Source organism: Accipiter gentilis, chromosome 10 (genome assembly GCF_929443795.1).
Source record: "Accipiter gentilis chromosome 10, bAccGen1.1, whole genome shotgun sequence".
Classification (NCBI taxonomy): Eukaryota; Metazoa; Chordata; class Aves; order Accipitriformes; family Accipitridae; genus Astur; species Astur gentilis.
This window is the reverse complement of record NC_064889.1, coordinates 37,138,970-37,164,549: the sequence shown is the minus strand read 5'-3', so window position 1 is coordinate 37,164,549 and position 25,580 is coordinate 37,138,970. Positions and strand designations below refer to the sequence as shown.

The 25,580-nt window shown below is 35.7% G+C and overlaps 1 protein-coding gene across 5 annotated transcripts in view; it reads right to left on the bottom strand.

Moving 5' to 3' along the window:
- Positions 1–25,580, bottom strand: part of HELZ (helicase with zinc finger) — a 91,716-nt gene that overhangs the window by 27,579 nt on the left and 38,557 nt on the right. For 4 of the 5 annotated variants that reach the window (XM_049811601.1, XM_049811606.1, XM_049811604.1 and 1 more), the window contains 8 exons: positions 23,767–24,100; positions 18,352–18,482; positions 15,669–15,848; positions 15,032–15,136; positions 7,868–8,046; positions 6,169–6,287; positions 4,233–4,378; positions 1,556–1,703 (listed from right to left, as the gene is read on the bottom strand). In XM_049811601.1, coding sequence (XP_049667558.1) covers positions 1,556–1,703; positions 4,233–4,378; positions 6,169–6,287; positions 7,868–8,046; positions 15,032–15,136; positions 15,669–15,848; positions 18,352–18,482; positions 23,767–24,100 — 1,342 coding nt within the window. The remainder of the gene's footprint in view (positions 1–1,555; positions 1,704–4,232; positions 4,379–6,168; positions 6,288–7,867; positions 8,047–15,031; positions 15,137–15,668; positions 15,849–18,351; positions 18,483–23,766; positions 24,101–25,580) is intronic. The other variant, XM_049811605.1, reaches the window with a different exon arrangement.

The window sequence follows — 25,580 nt, the reverse complement described above, 5'->3', positions numbered from 1 at the left end:
CACATTCTCATTTAAGGATGTATTTTTTAAAAGTGAATCTAAACTGGAACAGTTTATTGAAAAACTCAGGAAAGAAGCTTGTTCTACTGACAAAGGACATTAGAAGAAACTTTGATATCTATAAAAACTGTAGCACAACTATAATCATCCTTTGCAGGTATTGTGGCAAGCTTCTCTGAAAGCATATAGCTTCTGGATACGTATTTAGAATTAACACCAGGGAAATATTAGAATTAAGACCAAAAGGGGAGAGTGTATTTTCCAGATTAATACTTAATATAAACACCAATGAACTATAAGATGCCCCAATGCAAATGTCCATTAAGGGTCAAACAACAAAAGTCTCCCTCATCTGAATTTCAGTTTTTTGTGTTGGTGTTTAAGCAGCTGTTGTCCTTCATTTCTGCCTGTAGCTATTAATGACTCACAATTTTCAGACAGTTACTTGGCTACTGAAGATATTTTTAGGTTTTTTACAACTTTTTTTAAATGGCAAAGCAATCCAAGTAGATTAATGAAAGTAGTCAGGTGCCTTCAGTTTTTTGCAGTGATGTGTCCAGAAGTCATTGGAGCTTCTTATTTAAGTAGATATTCTAATACAACAAAGAATGCATAACACATGCAGCATAATAATAACAAAAAGGTTAAAAATTGTGCATCAGATGAACTGCTCCATGATCAGAAGGGGAAACATAGACAGGTCTGCAATGCTTCATAATAAACACTGCTGCTAAATTGCAACCTAACTTCAGTTAAAGTTACTCATAAGTTTAAAAAAATTAGTGATATTTCTTTGTTTTTCTTTAAATGTCGAGGACATTTCTTAAGACATCTTTTTGGTGGTGGGAAAAAAAAAAAAAAAGGGAGTTGGGTCAACCCTCCTCTAACTGGGAAAAGGTATGGTCCACTATGAAAACTATTATCAAGTCGGGGTGGGGTGGGGGTGTGAGTTTGTTTTTTATTTCGTTTTGTGGGTTTTGATATTTTTTTTTTTTTAACTCAAGGGAAGGAATGAGAATGAAAGTAGCTTTTGAAGAATACAAATAAATCTATGTGAAACAAACATATTGACAATAAGTTCTCTCCAAAAAAAAAAAAAAAAAAAAAAAATCTCATCTGCACATCATCAGTTAAGACACTGATCCTAAACATATTAAAGCAAACATGAAATGTTACTCCAGAGGACTCTTATCTGAGTGGGAACATTTCTACAACAGGCTAAGAAATCTAAGTTTTACTTCAAATTGCAGTTACTCTCCGTTGCTAAGATACATCCATCAGAATGTCACAAAAAATTATCAGGAAAGACATCCTAAAGAATGAGCCTGAGAGAACTATATGAAGCTTACAATTTGCAAAGAAAAAAAGAAGATAAATTAGTGGAAATGTTTACTACAATTGCAATGTTCACTACTTCATATTTAGCAAACTCCATGTTCCCCTCTCCTAGTAGAGGACAATTGATGTCTTCCACCTACACTGAACATAAACCAATAAATTTGGGGACAATGGAGCTTTAAGAAAACAATCAAGAATAAAGCCAAAGAAGAGTTACCTCTGCATTATTGTAAAAAGCTGTACTATTTTTTTCTTGCACATCTTCTCCACGTGCTGTGAAGAAAGTCAAAGGGTAGAAATCTTTGTGTGCTGGCTGCTTTCCACTTGCCATCAATTTGCCTTCATAGAAAAGTTCAGATGTATAACTGTAACAAGGCAAAACAGAATAAAATGTGGAGTCTACATATGAGCTCACTGATAAAATATGGAATCACAAAATAATTCATAAGGAAAACAGAACCATTGATTACTCTTGGGCATCTTCAAGTGATGTCTCTGAACTGATACTTCCATACTACAGATGGAGCAGAAGGCACTAAAAATATACTTTTTCAACACTTCTTCTACAAAGGCAGTATTTTCTTCTAATCTAAAGCTCGACAAAGTTACAAACATTCTCACTAATGTTTCACGCAGAAGTTCTGGTGGCTTGAAATTGGGCAAAAGGAATACTTTCTGTCTGGCATCGGTTATTCCCCGGGCTGGCTGGACAATGAGCCTGCTTACATGAGTTAAGAGCTGTTGAACTTGGAAGACAAATTTACTAAAGTTTTCATGCGTACTGAACATAATGCAGGCCAAGCGTTCAGCTTTCAAGCAAGCTTTTCCGCTGTGACTTCTACTCCAGACTAAGCTATGTTACTAGTCATCAGAAACACAACCAGAACATACTTCCTCTGCTGGCAGCAGCCATTATAGCAGCTAGCTGACTGAAAAAGAAATGAGGCAAGAACTACTTTCATGGTGAAAATAGGAGGGAAAAAGGCAAACTGAACGGAACAAGACCAAAAGCCAGCAAGATGAGACTGCAGATTACTATAAGTAGTACTGTAAGCACTGTATACTAGTGCATGGACAATAGAGCTAAACTAATGTACTGGCTTTCGTTAATTAGTGAATTCTGGTATAACGTAACTTTTGAATGCTCGGCCTCCAACCGTAATGTTCTTTGCATATAGCTCTGTGGATACAGTAACGTGAATGCAGCCTGACAAGAAGACAACAAAAGCAGGAGACTGAAGTCAGTGGGCCCACCAAGTTCTTCCAGGCTTCCAACTATTGTAGCTTAACATGTAAATAACTGGTCATGGAAAAGCTAAAGAAATTAGTCTTCTACCAAATCATCATCACACAACTGCAGCCCACTACTAACCAGAACTGGCTTACACTATACAATCCTGAAGAATATGGAACTCTTCTGTGGATTGAGTTACAGCAGTCCACTGCTATCAATAAGAAAATTAATTTCTTTTAATAATTAATTTCTTCTGCAAATTTATTCTTAGTAACAAGTTCTCATTAAACAATAAACCACCCTTTCTACAGGGACTGTTTTTTCCAATTACAGCTCCAAAGTCGGGCTGAACTAATGGCTTGTTCTTTCCTTAACTTCTTTTGGTCTCTTTGCTTCAGTGAGGTACGTATGATTAATGAGCCCACCATGAACCATCTTCCTACGCTTACTCTTGTCTTAAGTGCCATGGTCCCATTTGTCAGGGGAAATTCACGTTATAAAAAAAAAAAGTAGACCTGAGAGTCTCCTAAATGGACCACCGTCAGAGTATTTAGCAGGTTTCACTTCACACAGCAATAGGTTCTAGTGGAATTAGGCACACTGGACTGTCACTAGACAGCCGACTAGCCCCAGTGGTATTTCTGCAATCCTTACTTGTGTGTTCAACACAGTGGATCTTTCTAGGAACTCACTGTCTGAACTCCAACTGCTGAAGTGAATTTTCATGGTCTTTGAGACAAATTTCATGGAAGTGATCTCTAACCAAAAGCTGAAACGATCCCTTCCTTTTCAGATTCTCTCTCATTTCAAACTTATAATTTCAAGAAATGTGTAAGAAATTTAACATCACTCAGTCTATAATTACAAAGTTCATAAAATGAAGACAGATCAAGCTGTGTAACAAAGTATGTTACATTCTCACTTCAGATTCCCCAGAGCACTTAAATACTTCTGCTTTTGCTTTGAACACAGTGATAACCTAATTAGTATGACTGGATACCAACATAATATTCCTCAGTACATATTTGAGCCAGGATTTAAACTTTAGCATTTTTCCCCATGATTGCACTTATTCTTTCTAGCACAGCTCATGGATTAGCTCATTACACTAGCAGCCATTAGTTTATCATAGCATAAAAATGCAAACCCACTGATTAATGTGTCTTGAAAGAAGTAATAAAAGAAGACAACAGGAAAGAAACATGCCCAAAATTCGACCTATTTTTTTTCTGTTCATAGTTGTATATCCGTACATTCCTTACATCGCACATAGCTTACCTTTCCAAGATAATCCACCCCAGTAATTCTAAAATTCTGACAGACTTCAAAGAAACACAGATCCTATATAATATACTGCATAACTGTTAAAAAGGAAAAGGAAGCTCTTCTTTGGCTTAGTGTGCAAGTCTTGCAGCCAAAGCATCCCCACCTGAATGATGGGTCTGTAATACAACTAACTGAATCCCTGGCGTCTGCTCTAGGAGACGGAATTTCAACCTGGTAACAAAGAATGACTCTACTAATTAACTTTGAAACAACTAAGATTTCATTACAGAAACATGTAATGCTTCTCTCTTCATTCAGCTGTGCTTGGCTCAAGAGTTGTTTTGTTCACTCACACCAAAGAAACGCATGATACAGTGAAAAAGTTCACACCTACTTGATGATAGCTTCATGGGAGCGATAGTTCTCACACAGCAAGATCCTGCATGGAAATTCTGCAGGGTAGTGCTCATAGAGCCGATCAAGCAATGAAACATGAAGGTTTCTTTCCCTGGCAAATTCACTGTAGACAAAAGGACTGAGCTGTAATAGACACACACATACAAAGAAAATGTAACTAAATATGTGGACTTGAAATATCATGCTCCCAACATAGGTAATTTGCATCAAAACAAAAATGAAACCTCACTTTTACTGTACATTCATAGTTAGGAGACATATACCATGGCTATTCCACAGAAATGCCCATTCCTACTATAAAAGTGACAAAAGACCAGCATGCCCCTAAAGGAACAATAAAACATTCAATAACTATGTAAGGAGGAGAGAAGAACCCTTATATCTAAGTTTTTTCGTTGTGGCTTGCACAGATGAATAACTCAAAGCAGAGAGCTGTTTGACACACACACACAAAAAAAAAAAGTGTTTTCAATGACATTACACCATTACTCTGACAATCCCTTTACAGTTAAGTTACTACCACAAATAGTACAGATTAGAAAATATAGACATTTGTAACACAATTTTAAGAAGTTAAATAGAACGTCACTGGAAAAACTAAAACCCAAGCGGCCTAGTTACTGTTTTACTGTTACACTAAACTACTCATGGGCTTGTTTAACAATAAAAACACCATCTATTACAGCAAGAAAAACAGAACCAAAGATGATAAAAAAAGATTTTTGAAATAAAATTTTAGAATGTAGAAATTAAGTCAATCTGTTTTGTCATTCTGAATACATATGATTCAGATTCTGAGTTTCACTTCAGATAACTATTAGTTTTAGAAATTTAAATACTGGATACCTCATAGAGTTGCTTCTGTAAGAACCCGAGCTATAGAACAGCTCTTTACACACGTAGCCTGAGACACACAGGCCAAGTCAAGACTCTGGCCATCCAGCTGGGCTGATGCAATCTCGCCTGAAGTGGTAAGAATTCCAACCTCTTAAGAAGCACTTTTGAGATCTGTATTTAAAAAGCACTATCCCAGTCCTCGGGATTACTATTATTGTGACTCGAAATGGTATAGTAGTATTAAATCATAGGTGGCAACACCTATGTAATTACTACCTAAGTAACAGTTTATTACTATAAGCAATACTCTATTGATATTGTGAAATGTCAAGAGAATTAAAGGCAAATCTATAAAAACAAATGTATCTGGCCTAAATCAACAAAGCAAGTAAAGTTACTTTTCCAAGCATGCTTTCTCATGCCTACAGGTTACAAAATGACATGCACAATCAGCATTTTAAACTCTTCTAAACTCTTTAAAACAAGCAATTCCTAGGCACATAACATAAAGGCACTGGTTAGTTCCTGTTTCCTACTTCTAGCTTGTTCAAATCCTTACCAGACTGTGATGCTTCTAATTAAAAAAGTTGTCTAAATCATAATACACGTTCTCCGTATTCTTCAATTCTTTCAAAAATCAACAAGGAATACCAGTCATAAAAAGTAGGAGAAACTCCTACCCCGACTGTAGTAACTATCCCTATATCTTATGCAAATAACATCCCTTGAATTTTCCTTGGCTTCCCCATCTGTTGTATGACCAGTAAAATTTATGCATCTCCCTCTTTAAAATGAAATTTTACTTGCATATAGTTCAGTGGTTGAGCGGGCCCAAGTACGTTCTATCACACATTTCCTATGTAACCTTGAACAACTGACATGCTTTTTGCCTCAATTTCCTTATTGTAAAATGGAGACAACAGCACATTCTCACTTAGCAGAAATACTGTGAGTCTATGTTAGAGATTATGAGGTATTCACATACCACAGAAATTTGGAGCAGATAAATAACTTAAGTATATAAATACAAATATTACATATATGCATTTTACATTCAAAAATTTTATAGCTCTTACCTGCATATGGTCTCCAGCCAAGACAATTCTTGTGTTTTTATTAGCTAATGCTAGAGGCATAATAGTTTCGCACTCCATAGCTTGCGCAGCTTCATCTAACAGAATGTGTGTAAAAAACCCTGTAAAACAGAGATATCAGCAAATAAATGAAACTTGAAATATGATAAAATACACAGTGATAACAATGCAAGATATTGTACTGGAAGTTCTTTATTTTGATAGTAACCAAAACTAGAAAAAATTCAGTATGGCTTATACAAATTGACTTCTAGAATCTACTTAAAAATGAAACAATTTTCAAACCCATCAGATGACCAACAGCAGTCAACTGACTGCTAGTGACAATAGCAGCAGCCTACAGATCCACCTCCTCCTCCTGATACATACGAAGTTAAACAAGTGTTTTATCTGAGCTCTCCTTATACCAAGAGGAAATGTCTCTTGGCAGATCTCCCTCAGTAGGTTTCTCAAATTTGAAAATCTTTTCATCACCATGAGGCTTGAAGAGCTTTGAACAATGACAATGAGAAGGACTTCCTCATGTGCTTGAGTCCTATTAATTATTTTATATACTAAATTTCCCATTAAAATTGCACACATACCTGAGCACTTTGCTGGTTATGGGCTTTAAGGAATGTCGGGGAGAAAAAAGGAACAGAAGTTGAAGGAAAATTTAAATTCAATCTTATAACAATATTGGACCAAAAGGTTTGATGGGTGGGTGGGAATCTATGCACTGGATAACATGCACTTGAAAAAAAATGGGCCACAGTAGACTTTTATTTTATGAAATGTAAATTCAGGATAGGCATAGAAAAGAAGTGGTTTTATACGTTGATATATATTAAGGTTTAAAACAAAGTATTAGGGGACTTAGTCTAACATCCAATTAAGATTATACACATAAAAATGTAGCAATTTTATTTGGAAAACATGAATTTCATACAGCTGCACACACATTATTATGGCATGACTGTACGCAGCTCATTGCCAAACAAAGCAGTTACTTCCATCTAAAGACCTGAAAATATTTACCATAAATTCCATTTCACTATTGCAGTTTTCTCTATTGCAACAAATGCCTAAACATAGCCATAAAAAACCATAACAACTTCTGTAAAGAAATTCCACATTCTCCAAAAAGCAGGTGGATTTCATTAGGAGATCAAGAAAACAATAAACCCTAAGCAGCCTCTGCCCCCAAAAAATCAGTCTAATATATTTCAGTTTAGAAAACAACCCTAGAATTATCACGTTAACATAGCATGGGCTTGTATGTGTGGGAGTTGTTTGCAAAGCTAAATAATTCACAAAACAAGAAAAAAAGCTCTCTGTCTGTATTTATGCTTACATGCTCCACTGAATAATGACCTTAATGAGCATAAGATTCAAAGTCAGAATCTCAAACAGAATCTTCCCTCTTGGATCTCAGAAACACCAGATCATAGATAGTACTGCTTCTTTATTTATTTTTTTTTAAGTAATGAAAAAACAGAATAAGCAAAAGGTTAGTTTGAATGCCAGCAGTTCATAGCTTTGTAAGAAACATTTATTCATAAAAAAAGATAAGACCATTTTAAGATGATGATTGTTTACTATTTTATTTTTTAACAATTCAAAGAACTGGATAAGGAACTGACACTGGTAAGAGGAAGATAATTCTCAAGCATGGACACTTCTTGTTTAGAATCTGTCCTACCTGGTTCAAGATCCAGTTGACATAGATACTGTGATGTATTTAAAGTAACAACTACTACTCGTTGCTTAAGAATGTCTTCTTTCTGTGGCATCTGAAAGGTGGAATGTGTGCTTGAAATCAAACAGTACTGATGCACAACTGGGTGGACAGTCTTTACCCAGCGATTTCGGAAATATACCCTAGAAAAGAAAAAGGGGGCTTATTTTCTATACAGTTTGTACACAGTGAAAGCCTAATATTTCAAATGCTAATATCCTGTTTTCTGGTAAATAAATGTAATTTTCAGGAAGCAAAACATCACAACTATGCAGAATTACATGCCAAAATACGCTAAAATGTCTTGGATTTACCTTCCATTATTTGCTGCAGTGCAATACTACAGACGTGAACAGTTACCAAGGATTAATTCACATATGGAAATCTGCAAATTCTTCATATGTTTAAGTACTGCGACCTTCACATCAATGTCTAAGCCATTTTAAACTATCAGTAAAGTCATTTTAAAGAAATAGTTCCTCAGCTGAAATATAAATATAGCCCATAGTCTTGGAACTGATGGAGCTGCAGTGGTCTGCACATTTCTTCAACTGCAGCCATAGGATCTTTAAAAAAAAATTTTCAAAAGACATTAATAAAATCCTGTACTTCCTTTTACACATACTATGTGTCTTCTGAGTTCTAAGATCAGACAGGAAGTATATTCATCTTTTTATCATGCAGGGCCATAATTATGATACTGAATAAAAGAATTAGAAAACAGTGCCAAAAAGGATGGCTACAGTCTAAAAATATCAGGACGTTGTCAGCAAAGTACTGGACTTCAAATATCTTCCCATGACACGTAAGATAATTTTAATCACCATATCATGAGATCAGTGATGAATTTTTCTTAAAAAGTGACGAATTGTTACGGCCAGTCTAGCTAAATGGAAGAGGAACAGGGAAGACACAAAGACTATGCCCCCGAAAACAGTATAAATAACTCCACAGAGGTATATAGAAATATAACAAAGCACACCCGCTGAGGATCTGGATAAAGATGTCAAAGGGCTTCTCTATGGGGTGTTCCTCAAAAAATATAATCCATACCAAGTAAGAACTGTGAATCTGAAGTGGAACCTTTAAACTACAGGAAACTATTGTACAGATATTAATATTTAAAGTTATTTTCACTTATTTCCAAAGCAAATTAAGATGAAATGATTTAAACTAATTTCAGCTCTAAATATGGGACTTAATGCTGTGTGATTTAACTATTCATTATTTATTTTCTTCTGCACCCATGTTACAAATCCCAAACCATTAATAAAGCATTTGGAAGAGTGTAATTATGTACCTAAGTGCAAAACAAGATTGCACTGGCTGGACTTCGGATAGCACATGTCCACCCACATTTGAAAATTACAGCTCAGTTCCATATAACGTGAGAGAAACAATTATTAGGATTACAATAAATTTGGTTTGTGAAAATACAACGTCCATTTTGGACAATAAGCACAAAATGAAATGCAGAGAGGTGCAAAGGCACTGCAGTATTCCAAGTGGCTTTTAAATTTCACAACACAACCAACCAAAATTGACACTGTGACCACAGGTTACACCAGTTAAGACTGGGTTCAGTGCAGGAGCAAGCAACGTGCTCCTGAGTCATTCTCAGAACAAGAACCTTCTAATGTTACCCCAATATATTTATTTCTTATCAGCCATCAAACTGATAAGCTTTATTTGATAAACTGTTATTACATCAACGTAACAACACAAAGTCACGGCCTAATAGCTAGAACAAGGTAGTAGGAGCAAGATAATCCCTGCTCTATTTATCCCAGCCATTCAGTCAGATTTCATACGATTCAGTTTCTCAATCTTAACTGAGGGTAATACTTACCTACCATCTCACAGGAGTACTGTGAGGATTAATGAGTTTATTGTGAGTTTATGTTTGTAAAGCACTTTGAGATTCTTAGATGAAAGGTGCTATTGAAATGCAAAATATTATGGTTATTAGTCATTATTATACCATGCACTGTCTTCTATTACAAAAATTCAACTATGTGTGACTCACAGATTGGCTGACAGCATTTCAAACTGCATTGCTGCTTACCCATTAATTTCTTTTATTTTGATGTGAGATCAAAACGGTATCCCAGAGCTATTATTCACCACTGGCATAAAAGCACCTGACAGATGTGACTACTTCGAAAGGGTCGTGATATAAGTAAGCCACACTGAAGGAGGGACATCTTTCTCAGGTGCAATTTGGGCTAATAAAATCTCCTGTAATTTCATTATTAGGTTGAGGGTTTTTTTCTTAAAGTTGGAGGAACCCACGACAAAAATGGGTTTTACCAGCTTAACACAAATCATAACGTTTCACCCTGCAGCATACCCTTAACTTCTGATTAAACAAGCGACTAACCTTCTAATCTTAATACCTGCATAAGCAAAGTACCTGAATGCCAGCACAGTTGGGCAGTTACTAATCAAAATGTTCATCAGTACCTGCAACACATTCTGTTAGTGTGCAGCGACAGGTACAAAGATGAGCAAATCTGCACCTACAAAACCAAAACCAGCCATAGCTCACATGAAAGTGTATTTTCTCACATCATGTGCCTCACATCAAGACTTTAATTCTGGAGAAATTAAAACGTTGAAGACTAAGATCTACCCAAACCACAGGCAGTGAAATTACTAGCAAATACATAGAGAAGCACAACATTGAAATGGAAATCCCAGAAGATTATGGATTAGGGACTCTTATCTTCTGCAAACAAAAGCACCAAATATATCCACTGTACTTACTAATGCTGAGCTAACATGTACAGAATCTGCATTTTGCGTGAAAATTCATGCCACCTTTATTTCTAAATGTGGCATCTGGCTATCTACAACAAAAGCCTTCATTTCTGTGGACCTCTAGCCAATAAGCCAAAGAATGGAACTGTCAGCTAACCTATGTTTCCATCAATTTTCCAGCCATTCCGTCAAAAAAGAAATTTGCCTAAATATTTCTATTAAATGTTAGTCAAACTGTGTATTTCCTAATCTTTCATGTTTTGCTGCCATTGATAAAGTTCCATCAAAGTATCCATTTGTACAATAGGCTATTTGCAAAAGTAGTAAATTTCTATCTGTAATTAAGATTCACAATCATTTTCTTGCTCATGTTTCAGGCTGGGATAGCTCCTAAATCACTTAAAATACACTTTCTAAAAGTTAATAAAAGGGGACTCTAGAGCCAGAACCTCTGAGGGAGGCTAAACAGAGTTTCATTTGCACTCCTGTCCTACAAAAGTGACTTGTGCTCCTCATGACTCCTTACAACAGAGTGAATGGGGACTAAATTTAAGTTCTTCAAAACTTCTTTTCCCTGTTCTGAACTGGAAAACACTAACTCCTCCCAGTTTTTGATAAAAAGGCCAGGATTCTCCCTTGAGGCTGCGCTCCAAAGAACTCTTGGATAAACTCCAATCCCAGCTCCTCAGATTTTGTGCAGTTATTTCTCACCTGAAACCCCTCAAGCAAAAAGAACACAGAAGCTTAGAGGAAAAAGAATCCATCAGTCCTATTTCATGCCTCTGTTAAAAGACCATAAAAAAAACCCCAAACCCAAAACTAAGTAGTCCCGAGAAGCCTAAAGAAAACCTTAAAAGCACCTGATTTCCCTCTTCCATTTCTTCTGATCCACCTCCAAAGAAAGGCTCATTCTCACAAACAGGCATGTTCTTTGCGATGCAGAAAGCATGCGAAGAATCTTTCTTACAGCCTGAAAGTTAGCTTTTTTAATCAATCTTCCTTTGAGGATGGCATAAGATAGAAGCTAGAGTTTAAAAAAAAAAGGGGGGGGGGGAGGCGGGGGTTGGCTAAAGAGGCATTTATTTTACAAACTAACATTGGATAATATAAATTAATAACATTTTCAGTACAAGAACTTTACTCCAGGCAATTTGGAAAAAAGGGCAATGGTCCTTTAAAACCTGTCAGACTTTTGGTTTGGGTTGTTGTATGGTTTTCTTAATTCAAACTCTAGTTTGCTCTCAGTGATTGAATTTTTATAGTCTGGGTATCTCCTGAAACTAGCAGCCACATACTAACGCTATCTGGTTTCAGGCCACATGCAGTACTTACACATGTATGTTACAATCAAAATATTTTTTAAATGAACTGGAGAGGTTTCAGCTGAGATATATTAAGCAGAATCAACATATTTTCTGACATTGCTGAACTGATAGTCAGCAATAACATGTTTAGGAATAAATTTAAGATAAAAATATTAAAAATACAGATAAAAGCAGTAACAACCTCCTTCCTTTTCCCCTAGTATTACATACAAACCCAGCGTACGGATACAGCTAAATTTGAAAAATGCAAGTAAAATAATAGTAACAAACAGTAGATAACTCAACCACTGCATGCCCAGAAACATACACAGAAACTGCTGCTATCTGCTTCCTAGGTCTTGACTGGAGTTTTTAGGGGACGGTGATAATCTGAAGTATACAGCTACAGTGCCTGCACCTCAGCAGCCTACCTCCTGAATACTCGAGCAGTTGATGGAGAGAGACAAGCACATCCACGGAGTAAAAGGGTATACAAATTAGGAGCCAGTTACTACCTCTCACCGGCTAAAGGTGCCTGCTTCTCCGCACTTAAAACCAAGTGTCCTAGCACCTAACAGAAGCACCTAATCGAAGGCTCTTTCCTCCTAACTGTAGGTTAGGATTGGGGTTTTTTTTTCAGAAACACTTCTGCATTAGTTTACGTAAGTACAACAAAATTGTTTCAGTGTCGAGTTTCTTCGGTAAGAGTCAGGTTTTGGAATGTGCCTCTAATACAGCTGAATCATCTAATCAAACCCAGGGGCATTTTTTTTTCCTCAGTACAAATTTGTTTATGGGCATCAGGACTGTGAGAATTTGGCCTTCAGGCTTCATTGGTTATTTTATTTAGGTGCAGAACTTAGACTCAACATAAATTCTCAGTGTTCATTCTGACTTTGCATTTTCCAAAGGGCATAGAAAGTTATTTTGTTAGGAAAAAATATGAATTTATAACACGATATTTAAACAAAAAAACTCAAACTCTAGGCTTCAAACATTTATGTTGCATCATGGACAGGATAATTTATTTAGTGTACATTTTACCCACAGAAATTTACAGAAATGTTTACACAGTTCTCAGTACTCAATCAATGTTAAATAGTTAAGCTTTCCTTCTTTAAAAACAACATAAATATTATGGTGCTCCCCACTAAGCGATGGAAACATTTTTAGCAAGGATACTATTCAGCCAACTCCTCACTTGTAGAGTAAATAAGGAAAAAAAAATCTAAAGCAAACTCTTCAGCCATTTAGAAACACATCAAACTCTGCAAGTAGCACATCCAGCTTTGATAATTAACTGCTTCTACTCCACTTGATGTTTCCTTTAAACTATTGCAAGAGGCTCAGAGCGCACTGTTTAAACTAACACCAATGATTTTAATTTGGAAATATATCTTGACAAGAGTCAGTAAGAAAGGTAACAGGTCCATAACTAATTTTATGCTAGGACTCTCACATAGCTCTAGCTTTCGACTCAGATAAATTGACCCTTTAACGCCTGCCAGATCAGGTCAACACGTAGTTGGCTTTCAAACAACATATGCTTCTCAATTATATGTAATATATTTTTATTTGAAAACGTATATACTTGTGGATCCATAACTATATATACACAATTCCAGAGGTGCCTCCATTTTCTAAAACTTTTACTTTTTATAGCGCTATTGTGACTATTTCAACAATATCATACAATCTACAGCAGCACTTTCTGAAGGCTTCATAACAAATACTATGACAATTATACTTAAATTCAAACATTCAGTGACTTTTAAATTATGTGCTGTAATTTTCTCGGCAAATATGTATATATATTTTAACCGTAAGAAAAATACCACTTTTGTTTATGTATGTTTTTCATAAGTATTTCTGAGACTGGACTATATAGTTGAATGCAGCATGTGAAAGAAGGTAGCAAAAGCCCGGCAACCACAATAAAACTGTATTTAACTCCTTGCTCTGTTAAATCACACTTCAGTATTCCTGAAAGTGTCAATTACACAGATTTTTTCCCACTACATAATTAAGACACTATAATGTTTTTCATCACAAAGTGCTTTACAAATCACCTTAATACAATCTGTGTTAAAATACAACCAGATCAAAGGTAACTTTTCAAAAATAAGCTGCCTTCTTTTCCTTGGCCAGATCCTCAGTGTCTGTAAAATGTCACATGGCAACTAACGCCAGCAAACCTAAGAGAATTTACACCTGTTGTGAATCTACCCCTTTCACATAACTTCATTGGCTTTACTGACATTGTATAAAATAAAAGTCCAGAATGGCTTTTAATAACTAGCAAGTAAACATACAGAGTCATTTTCTTAATAATATAATAAGAACTCACACATTGGCATTCAGAAAATGATGCCCATAATTTAAAACATATATACCAAGCTAGCAGTATACAGTATATATTGTGATTATTGTGCAAAATATTCCCAGGAGCAGGTGTCTGCCCACGAATAAATCCTCCTTAACTACTTCTATGCAAGTTTACCCTCCTTGCTCAAAGTTTCCACCTCCTCTTCATTTTGTTCCTTAACTAATTTCCCCAAAATATCACGGTAAGTAGATTTAACCACATATACAATGACTTTAAACTGGCTTATCAGAAGAGGCCAAACTACTTTCACATTATTCTCTACATACGTAGCTCCTATGACATCAAAATTTTACTTCAAAAAGCCAGGTGGGTAGCCCCAGTTTCCAAATTATCATTGTAAGTGTGAGTAAAAAATTTCTGGAATTAAAATACAATTAAAGTCCATTTTATTTTATCATAGTAGCTTTTAGAGGAGCATATCAAAAGTTTGCTCATTAGGAAAGACACATTTATCAATAGAATAATAAAAGCTTAAAAAAGGATGTCTTTATTTTTATTTAACAAATGACCCAAAATTATGTTGACAAAGTTTCATGTTCCTTTTAGTCTATGTTTTTAAAAGCACTGCTGGTAACGCCAATATGCTTTTATGTTTTAAAAGTTCTTTAACCTTTTTTTATAGACACCTTTTCTTAAGAATAGTATTTTATAGATACATAATAAGCCTTAAAAAAATACCTGAGAGGTCTTGCCTGGGGATTGCCTGCTTCTACATATGGATGTAAATAATCCTTTATGTAGAGATCAGCAGCACTATTAGAATGGGTGCAAATGAGAATCCTGCTGGAATAAATGGTGCAAATAAAAAAGCAATGAAGAAACAGAAAACAATTCAAAGCAGTAGAATACAAAAAAAAGGAAACAGTGGCCATCTTCCTGCACATTTGTCTTAATGAAACTAGTCACTAACCTACCGTAGCTTGTATGATTCAGCCCTTTAACTCAAATCCTTCAGTTATGAAAAGATTTAAAGTTCAAACAGTTTTTCAATAATTATTTTGTGATTATTAATCTAGACTTGATTTTAAGTAAGGAACAGCTTTTATTATCTAGCATACTGCAAAATTTTCCAAGTCGAGCACATCACAGTCATTCTACATATTGTCAATTTTAATTAGTTTTGTTCTAAATGGAAAATACAGGCTAAGACTATAAAATTACTTTATCATTCAAAACAGTGACGGATGGCTTGGGTTTTGTTTGTTTTTAAGCTGGATGGAAATTCTATATTTCTACCTTTCACTTGAATTCAAGTAAAAAAATTACATCTTCTCTGCTATTCAAGTATTGCTCTATATTTAGTGCCCCATCTCACCTAGTATCCTGTTGTTGGAGTATGTGCTTGACTGCCTGAGCCAGAGTGAACGTTTTTCCTGTCCCATAGGGACCGATGATAAGAACAGGAGGCAGTTGTATTGAAAGTGGAGTAGTGATAGCCAGAACAGCCTCTTTCTGCTTAGCATTTAGTCGAGGGTCCAACTGCTCATCCCATTGTCTGTACAAAAGGAGGCAACAGAGTTTAAAAACAGAAGCTGTGACAATCCACTGTCAGTCAGAAATGAAATGAGCTAAGATTTCAAAAACTTTAAAGAAATTAAAGAGCCTATATGATACTGTATTGCTTGTATCATTCTGACGCACACTGAAACAAATCAACAAATCTAGCAAAACAATCACATGCTTTAAATCTCAAAAAAACTGTATTTGCAATAAATCAGTTGGTTTGGATTTTGTTGTGTTTTTGTTTTTTTTTTTTTCAAAAGGAATCTAACTATCTCTCAATTACATTATCTCACCTAACAATCGTTAACCTGCATAGTACACATTTTTGAAAAAGTATATGCTGCACCATCATCTGATAACAAAAGCAAGTAGACAATGATTTTCTACTATTACTATGCAAAATGTAACACTGGTTATGTTTCTTCCCTGCTGTATTTACATTGTCAACTTCAAAAGTCAACAGTTACAAAACCCCAAGGTTTGGTAAAAGTTATCTACTAAGAAATTAAAAAAAAATTAAAAAACTAATGGCTACCGATTAACTACAAACTCCCCCCCCCCCCTTTTTTTTGGTTTATTTTTTGTTTTTTTTTGTTTTGAGATCATTAAGGCACATACCTCTAATGGGAAAGCAGTCAAAAAAAAAAAAAAAAGGATTTTTGCTGTAACCAACTAGTGATACCAGCATTACGAGGAAGATGCTTTCAGAAAATTCCAATGAGCACAGGTTTTTTTTTAATATTCCCACTGACAGATTTAAAAGTAGACATGCACAGTAAAAAACACCTGTCACTGCTGCACATATGGCCATACTTTAGTAATGTGATCTGCTTTGGTACAAGCACTATGCTGCTTACAGACTGGGAAAGTTTCTATTCAGTAGTAGCTAGCAACAGGGAGTAACATCAAGAGGGAATTGACTGAATTCCTAACTTCTAAGGCAGCTATGAACAACAAGCTGGCAGGAGACTAAGAAATACTGGAAAGTAATAGGGACATAAAACAAAAATAGAAGAAAAACAGAGACTAAGACAGTTTTGAGTCAGTCAGAAGTACTGATTCTCAAGGCAGGGCAAACCAAGCCACCAGATGGAAAAAACATGCTTATTACACTGACTTAATCTGAACTACAACCATTATATATATATAATTTATGTATATAAAAAATAGAAAACATTATACAAATAAAATGTTATCAACTACAACCGATGTGTAAATTTCTGTAAATATAAATTTCTTGACAGAAAACAGAGAAGATGAATTTCTAGTTTACTTGACTTACCTTCTTTTTATTGAAATCACTGCTTACTTCCAAACTATTCTTAAACACTATTTCCTTGTAAGATTCACTCAAAACTTAACTAAGTCAGTGAACAGATTGTCCTTGACCTTCATCAGCTTTGTAGTATAACTCTATGCAAGACCTGTTCCCTCCTTTCTGGCCGTACTGTCAAAGCTTTGATGCACGCAGCAATCATCCTCGCCCAGAACACTGCTCCCACCCTTCTATCATTTCTGTTCTTCTGACACTTCCAAAGACAAGCTAAAATTTTTCCAGTAATCTTTGTCTTACATTATCTTGCTGTCTCAGCTTTCTGGCCAGATCACTTTCCTTTTAATCCTTGAGCTATCTGCTGATTTGTACTGCATCAAAATCGCACTCTTAATTCTCACCTTCAAGACACCACACATGCTGTACAGGCTATCAGTTCCACATACCTCTCATTTCCCTGGTTTCTAAGTACAGAAACCTCATGCCTCTTTTATCCTTCCCTATGCAGCAAGAATACTGACCATATTCCCTGAGCAACACAGCCCCCCATTTCTCTTCCGTAAGTTTCCTCTTCGAGACAAACTATTTTCACTGCATCACTGCATCAGCCTTAAGTTTCTTTAAAAGTATTTCTATGACATAGGGGCTTGTAATTTCATAAAGGAAACTCTAAGATATGTATACAAAGAATCTCAGGACTGCTTGCAAGTGCAATGCTGGTCCTTCCAAGACTCATTCCCACGCCTTTCTTAGTCATCCCCCTCAGTGATATGTCCAAACTTGGGCTCACTGCATCAAACTCAAAGAGTACTAATGGATCAATTCTTGCAAATAGGAGTCTGCATGCTTGAGATCCTGCACAGCAAAGTCCTTGTAACTGGTATTTACATTCCTATAAAGTATCATGCATGTTTTCAGTGAAGAACAGCAGAACAGGAAATAACAATAGCAGATTTGTTTTCTACAGCTACAATACAACTGCAATGCCTACAAAACTACAGCTCAACCGCAGGGAAAACCAATCAACAGATTCCAGTCCTCAGAGGATCACTTTTCTCGTTTTATTTAGAACAGTTTCACTCCCATCTCTGAACCATCTTCACCATTAATGAAGAGCAAGGCATGCTTCCTGTTCTAGGGCAGATTTCAGCCATCTGTTATGAGAAATTCAGTACTGCATTACCACACAATCTTTGATATTAAAGTGTTTGTATTTTTGTACCTGTTGGGACTCCAGGGTATGGTGGGAGTCATGCTGACATCTGGAAACAAAATACTGTTGTCCTTAATCCTGTCCAAGGCATAATGCATTTCACAGAGGGGTAAGCGATTTAACTGAAACTGAAGTTCAACCTGCAGTACAAAATGAATGAATAAACAAAGAGGTTAAACAAAAATGATTAATTTAGAAAACACTTCATAGGCTTTGCTCTATATGATACTTTTTTATCTTCCTGCAAACTACTGACTCTCAGAAGAAAGCAAACATCATTCAATCAAAAGATTTGCAATAAAATTCACTTGCTCCTTTTTTTTTGTTTTGTTTTGTTTTGAAGCAAAGACAAATACAGCATTTTCTCTAAGGTAATTTTTTTGTTTGACTTTTAAGATTAGATTCCACTGTAGTTTCAGAAAAAATTAAAGGGAAAATATTATTGGAATTATTTTTTAATACAAAAAATACTCCTGGAAAATATTATTGTCCTAATACATTGTTTTTACAAATATAAGCTTCCATCCCTTATTGTAAGGGCAACCTCAAAAAAGTGACAGGCGAGAAATTTTTACAGATCAACAGATGACATAAATCATATGTGTGACCAGCAGAGATAAACCCCAAACATAATTTATTTCCAGTCAAACATTCAGGAATAGTATAACTTGTCATTTATGTTCAATAATTAGGACTCTCCAAAAGTTAATTTCTAACTATTAGTTGCTTATCAATACATTAATTTTTTTGTTCTCTCAATTACTTATGTTTTAATGCTAGTAAATAAAAGATAATGCCAACAAAATTCTGGTACAAAGCCAGAAACAACATGCAGAGCACGTTAACATCCCTGATTTAGAACTGAACAATGGATAGTGAAATTAGTTTATACGTACATATACTAAAAGAGCAAAGAGAAAAATACATTCTGAATTTGAACACAGAATAAAAGCAGCTCCTGGGGAAACAATTCATAAAAACAGTTCACTCAGATTATCATTTACAAGTATTTAAATTTGAAAATATTAATCTCTCCAAAAACAAATTAATCTGATCAGAGCATTGTGCCAAAGAACTACATGTTAACAACTAACACAGCAGCCTTCATACAAAATTTGACACAGATTTGCACTAATATAGAACAGCATAAAACACCCAAAGCTGCTGAAGAACTCCAAGTGCCCAGCATACATTTTTAGTTTTTTTTCCAAAGCATTGCTATCTATCTCTAAATATTTATGTAATTACTGTGCTACAACTCTAATGAGCATTTGTGATTAAGTAAGAGTAAATAAGTGCCTTTCTGAGATTTACCATGAACTGTGAGCATGCTTACAAACAGCCAGCTAAATTACTGCAATCTGTCTAGAAAAGTACCCTTCATTTACCTGGAAAGCATACCAGAAATATTTAAAATTTCTATGATCATCTTTACTGATAGCTGTCACAACCACCTTACAGAAGCTGGTTCTGTACTACCAATTAACAGATGAGAAAGACAGAGAGTAAAGACGAGCTGAAGCTGGTACGTCAGCCCCATCACACCACTGAAGAGTCAGGGCAAACCTGCGGTCAAGCACCCCACGTCATCCCAGAGAAACACCACGGAGGAGACGGTCATTCTAAATCTACGCCCATGCCCAAAGCAAAAATCTCAGATCTATTAATCTTCTTCTCTAGCACTCATTGATTGTCTATTAGTCAGTCCGTTATTACTTAATCGCTAATCTCATGATAATTATTGCTACCAACCAGAAAGCTCAACAAACGCAAAGCAATAGAAGAATATATTTTTGTAATTATCTTTTCTGACAACTTATATAAAGACTTTAAAAAGTCCCTGTCAGCTAAAATAAGTTTTCCTTATATACTACAAACAAAACCCAATTTGTTGTATTAAAGATTCCTGTGGTTATCAAAATAAGACAGCAAACTTGGGGGGAAAAAAAGGGGGAAAAAAAAAGAGTAGAAAGCAGACAATCACTTCTCTAAACACAACAGGCCTCATTCAAAGCCATACAAACTTCTCTCATGAACCTTCTCCTATAACAGAGAATTCCTCCTGTGGAGGAATAATTCAGCCTTCTAGATTTAACTCCTTGTTGGACCTGACACTCCTTTATCTGCCTACGAAGTCACTTCCTACCACAGGGATCACACCTGTAAAAACTGTCTTGTGCACCAGTAATGTTTACTACTTGAAGATCATCTCCTTCAAAAGGATTTGCAAAACACAGCTCTTAGCATTTCCTTTCCTTTAGTATATTTAAATATTAAACTGTTCATATTATTATGTAGCATGTAAAATCAACACTAGCTCTGCTGTAAATAAACAATGTTTGCTTGTATCGGTGCAGAACGCAGCCATTAACTTCCAGTCTCTGGCAGATATAAAGACATTAAATATTCATCTTGACTATCACAATTTACAGCAAGATGTATAATCATAACTGAAGAAAAGGGCAGTTACAAATCTGTACAACGTTAAGCACGGAGTTCACTAAAGTGACTGTAACTGCTAGGAATTCTTTTTTTAAATAGGACACACGAACGTTTCAGAATTGGTTTTCCCCACTGTTCCGCCGTGTAGTTGATGCCTATCCATCACCTTAGTAAATACATCGGTCTTCAAAGCAGTGGTTTAGCACCTGTCAAGAATGACGGCACCGGCTCATCCTGCCCCAGGGAAACCTCAAGCTTCCTCCCAAAATTCTGTCCTACCCGTCTCTATCCAGTGCCGATTTGTCCGCCCAACCACATCCCGCAGATGTTTGGAAACAGACTTCTGCACAAATGGCAGTGGTCCCAACCTCACAGTTTGATCTATACAGGAAAAATATCTTTGCTCAGACAGACCCAAAGCTAACAAAAGACCACCCAATATAACAATGGTAATTCAGATGTAGAAAAACTGTGATGCTCATCTGAGTGACACTTTAATAGCCCCTTCTGGGAGTCCAAGCAATTAAATACCTCTTACCATCTACCTGCATTCACCACTTTCTTTAACAGCTTGTGATTTGTTTTGGTTTTAATTGCAGAGTACTGAATGAGGCCATCTGTGAAGGAGAGGCATGTAACCCGCTTTAATATCTATTCCACAATAAGAAAACAGTGGGAAAGGAAGTTAATCCATTGCCAGTTGCACAGAAGAGGACACAGAACAGAGTAACCACTCCAAAAATAAAACAGTCACATATTAGTTTGGTCACCAAAAAGAGCAGCGGCCAAGAGGGTTTAAAGCACCAGTTCACTCCATCCCCCCTTCATGAGTGGTGCACTTGATAAAAGCAGAACTGTGTATTTATTATAGTTTAGCCAGGACAACAGGCAAACAAGTGATGGGGAAGTTTGAGATGAATTATTAGAAGAGGAAAGGAAGCAAGCCACCTAACTTATCCAAAACCTACAGAAATAAAAGCAATTTTGTTAATGTTTAAGAATCACTTAGGGAATACTAACTCCACTGCAGACAACAGCAAAATTTCCAGCATCTTTAACAAAAATGCTATACATCCAAGTTATAATATACTCAGTTCTAACCTGAGGATCCCTTTCCAAATTTTCAGTCAATACTTAATCAGAAAAAATTTCATCACAATTAAAACTCATTAAAATATAGGTAACACTTTAAGGATTTGACCACCAGTTCACTGATATATGTATGAAGTACTGAATGATTTTAGAAATAACTTTAGGACCCAATTTTTAATGCAGAATAGATTTTCTGCCTCAGGCAAAGTTTTGTTAAGACACTCAAAGAAAAGTAAGCTAGTTACTGTAGACCCAGCTCATTTTGCATTCCAGTGGAGTTTCTGATAGAATCAATTAGTGAGTTTAATTATTGTTTTAAGAAAACAAACACAAAGCCAGGAGCCCAGAACAACATAAGTCTTCCCAGACCAATTATCCATGTTAAATTAAGACATTAGGATTCTTGCATATGTTTCCCCAAAACAAAATGAATGGGAGGAGATAATCGTTTGGTGAAAATGCATTCATTTCAAGCAATTCCAGTGACCTTAATTTGAGGTTATTTCTGTTTGGTAACAAGATCAATCACAAGGTCTACAGCAGACACACTGGGGATGGGTGAGGAGTTTAAGTATTTAACTTAGAGCTTTGTCTTCCCTTACATGCATTTACATCTAATGCACTATCTTGTTTGCAAACTACACAACATTAAAAAAAAAAAAGTATCCTCACCCATTTCACATTAACTGCAAGGGGTAAACAAAAGCTTGATCTTACTGCAAACTAAATTTTCTCTAGCAAAAGTGTTATAACTCCTCACTTTGTGACTGAATGCAGTGTCAGCAGAGTGAGAGTCATGGAGGCAAGTATTATCATTCTGAAACAGAGGATATATACAATAAAAAGTATTTATTCACCTTCCTCATGCCTCCATCTACCAACCCTCATCATCTTCATCAAGGAAATACTGTAAGTTGAAGACTTTTCCACTGAAGGACAATATTCCTTTTGTTCTGAAATGGGCACAGAAAGAGTACAAGGCCCATTCATAACCTCTACAGACCTTATTAAAAATTAATCGCACCTCAGGCCTTCGAACAAACAGTGGAATCCACAATGACACAAACAATGAGAAGATACAAAAATAATGAGAAGATACAAAATAAAGAGTCCAAGGTGCAAGTTATCAAAGACTGAGTTCTAGCTGGCTATGTCAAGAGCAGCAGAGATTTTTTATTTTATTTATTTTCTTAAGAGAAAAAACACAGGAATAGAAAACTCCCTACTTTTGACTTCATTAAGAAAAAGGTTCCCGAACTCTCTGTTGACAAACACCTATGATGCACAGAACAATGAAAGCCACATCAGAGAGACTAAGCCAGAGAAAAGTCCAGGCAGCAGCAGTAAGCAATATATTCAGTGATTTTAGAATGAGAGGAGAGGGTGAGTAGGTCTGGTGGAAGAAAGCCCATGAACTACCCACAAACACCTACCTGCAGGAAAATAAAAATAAGACAAAGCTTTCCTTTACAAGTCCATACAGAGAGAACTTTGTATTTAAACCAGAGACATAAAAACAACGTCCAAGACAACTTACAAATCACACTCTCAAAAGCGTAAGATATACCAGTAAAAATCTGCAAGTAATGCCTAATCATCTCAGAAGAATTTTGCCAGAAATGGAATTCATTAAATGTATTTTTACTCTGTAAATGTTCTAAAATATTATTTTCCAAATAATAAGACTTACATATACATACACACACACACACACACGAATATTTATGTATAAAAAGACTTCACCTATCCGAAATTCTCATCTGTGTTCTACTTTGTGTTTGATGACTAATAAAATTCCTTTTCATATCTTCAAGCAATTGTTTTGGGTGGAGCCAAAACAGACACAATCCAAACAGTTCCCATACCAAAACCACTTCCACTCTGACTTACCTGCATTTCACAATCTGCCCGAAGATTAAGTTCTTCGCAGCATTCCCTGGATACCCTCAAGAAGATATAATCCTTTGTTTTCTCCTCAATAGCTGCTTCATAAACCTTCTCTTTGGTTCCTTGGGTCTGTACTGACTTCTCTTTAGTGACAGGCAATAAATAAACAGCATTGACTTTGGTCATCACCAGCCGTCCAGCCAAAGTGTCTTCCGAAAGCGTTTCAGTGAGCTTAAAGCGGCCAAAAAGTTGTCCATTTTGGGCATACTTTGCACCTCCAGAAACACCAGTGAGCATGAAGCTTGCTACAATCTGCAATTGCACTTTTATGTTGAACCTAAGTAAGAAAGCATCAAGTCAGTGTAGAAAAATGCTCTCAGAGGCAGAAATTTCATGCAGACTGAAGATTCACTGCCTTACATTTTGAATTTATAACTTTTAAACATAAACAAGTATAGCCAAACTGGCCCTTCCTAAGTATGTAGATGTCAAATGGTTACACATTTTCTGTTTGATTATAGCCTATAAAACATATATTCAAAAGAATCAACATCTATGAAGCTTAAAAAAGAACCTGCACAAGAGAGAATCAAATACCAAGAGGGAATCAAATACTAGATTTTGTGAGACCAGAATAAATTTAGGGTGAACTAGAGTTGCTTTGCATGTCCCAAAGCAGTAAAAATTTCTATTTAAATAGTTTGTAAGCTTATATTAGGTATTCAAGGAGAGACGTGCAGGCAAAGAGCAGAGTAAGATTCCTATTTATTTCATGTATCTCTTCCAGGCTGGCTGCACACCAAGGATGGTAATCTATACCTTAAAAGGTAAATGGTATTATACCTACAATTCAGAGGGATTGATTAAAATGCCTCCAAAAAAAACAGAATGTAGGCATTAAAATAAGATAATTTTATTTGAAATGAAGGAATGGCATCACAGGCTCAGCCATTTAAACCATCTATCCACAGAATTCCTATTAGCAGCAAGTTCCTCCTGTAATCAGACTTAACAAATTCATTCTTCGTAGTTAGCATTTTCTACAAGTCACATGCATAACCTATTAGAGTGACTTATTAGCACACTTCATTGACCTCTCACCAATACATACTAATCTCCTCCTAGAGCATTTGGGGGTTTGTTTGGTTGGGTTTTTTTACCAGATTGCTTCAACCTGGTTTTAAAAAGAACAAAAGGGGAAAAAAGTTTGTCACACTAACAATATTCAGTTCTCATCAGCAACTTTTTCCTGAATTTGCAACAAATTACAGGAAAAAAAGTACAAACCAAAGGTATTCACAAATGAAATAAAATCTCTTGGAAAAAACCTCATTTTCTTACAATACTTTTTGTAGTCATACTGTTTTTATTTGATCTGTTCTTGTAATTTCTGTTTTATCCTAATGAACTGGTAATTTATCGTTTAAGCCCTGTAGTGTCAATAATCATAAACCCACAAGAATAAAATCCAACATTTTAGCTCACTTGGTAATTAAACCTCTACCAGACCAATAAAAAAATTTTTTTTCGTATCTGGCAAATCATGAGTCTTGCACAAAAACTACAAGTTTGCCCCCTTGTGGTAATAGTTTCTTCTTTACATAATATGGGTATTAAGTCAGATCCAAATTTCACACTCCTCCAGTCTCAAAAAGCAAGAGATGTCTTCTTACTGAATATGGATTTGTTCGGTTCATGGGTAACCACAAAGGTTACTGCACAAGCTACAATTAAAGCAATGACTCAAAAGCATGTACTTCAGGGAGCACACTAGAATTAAGTGTAATCCTTCCACACGTGCTAAAAACAAACAAATA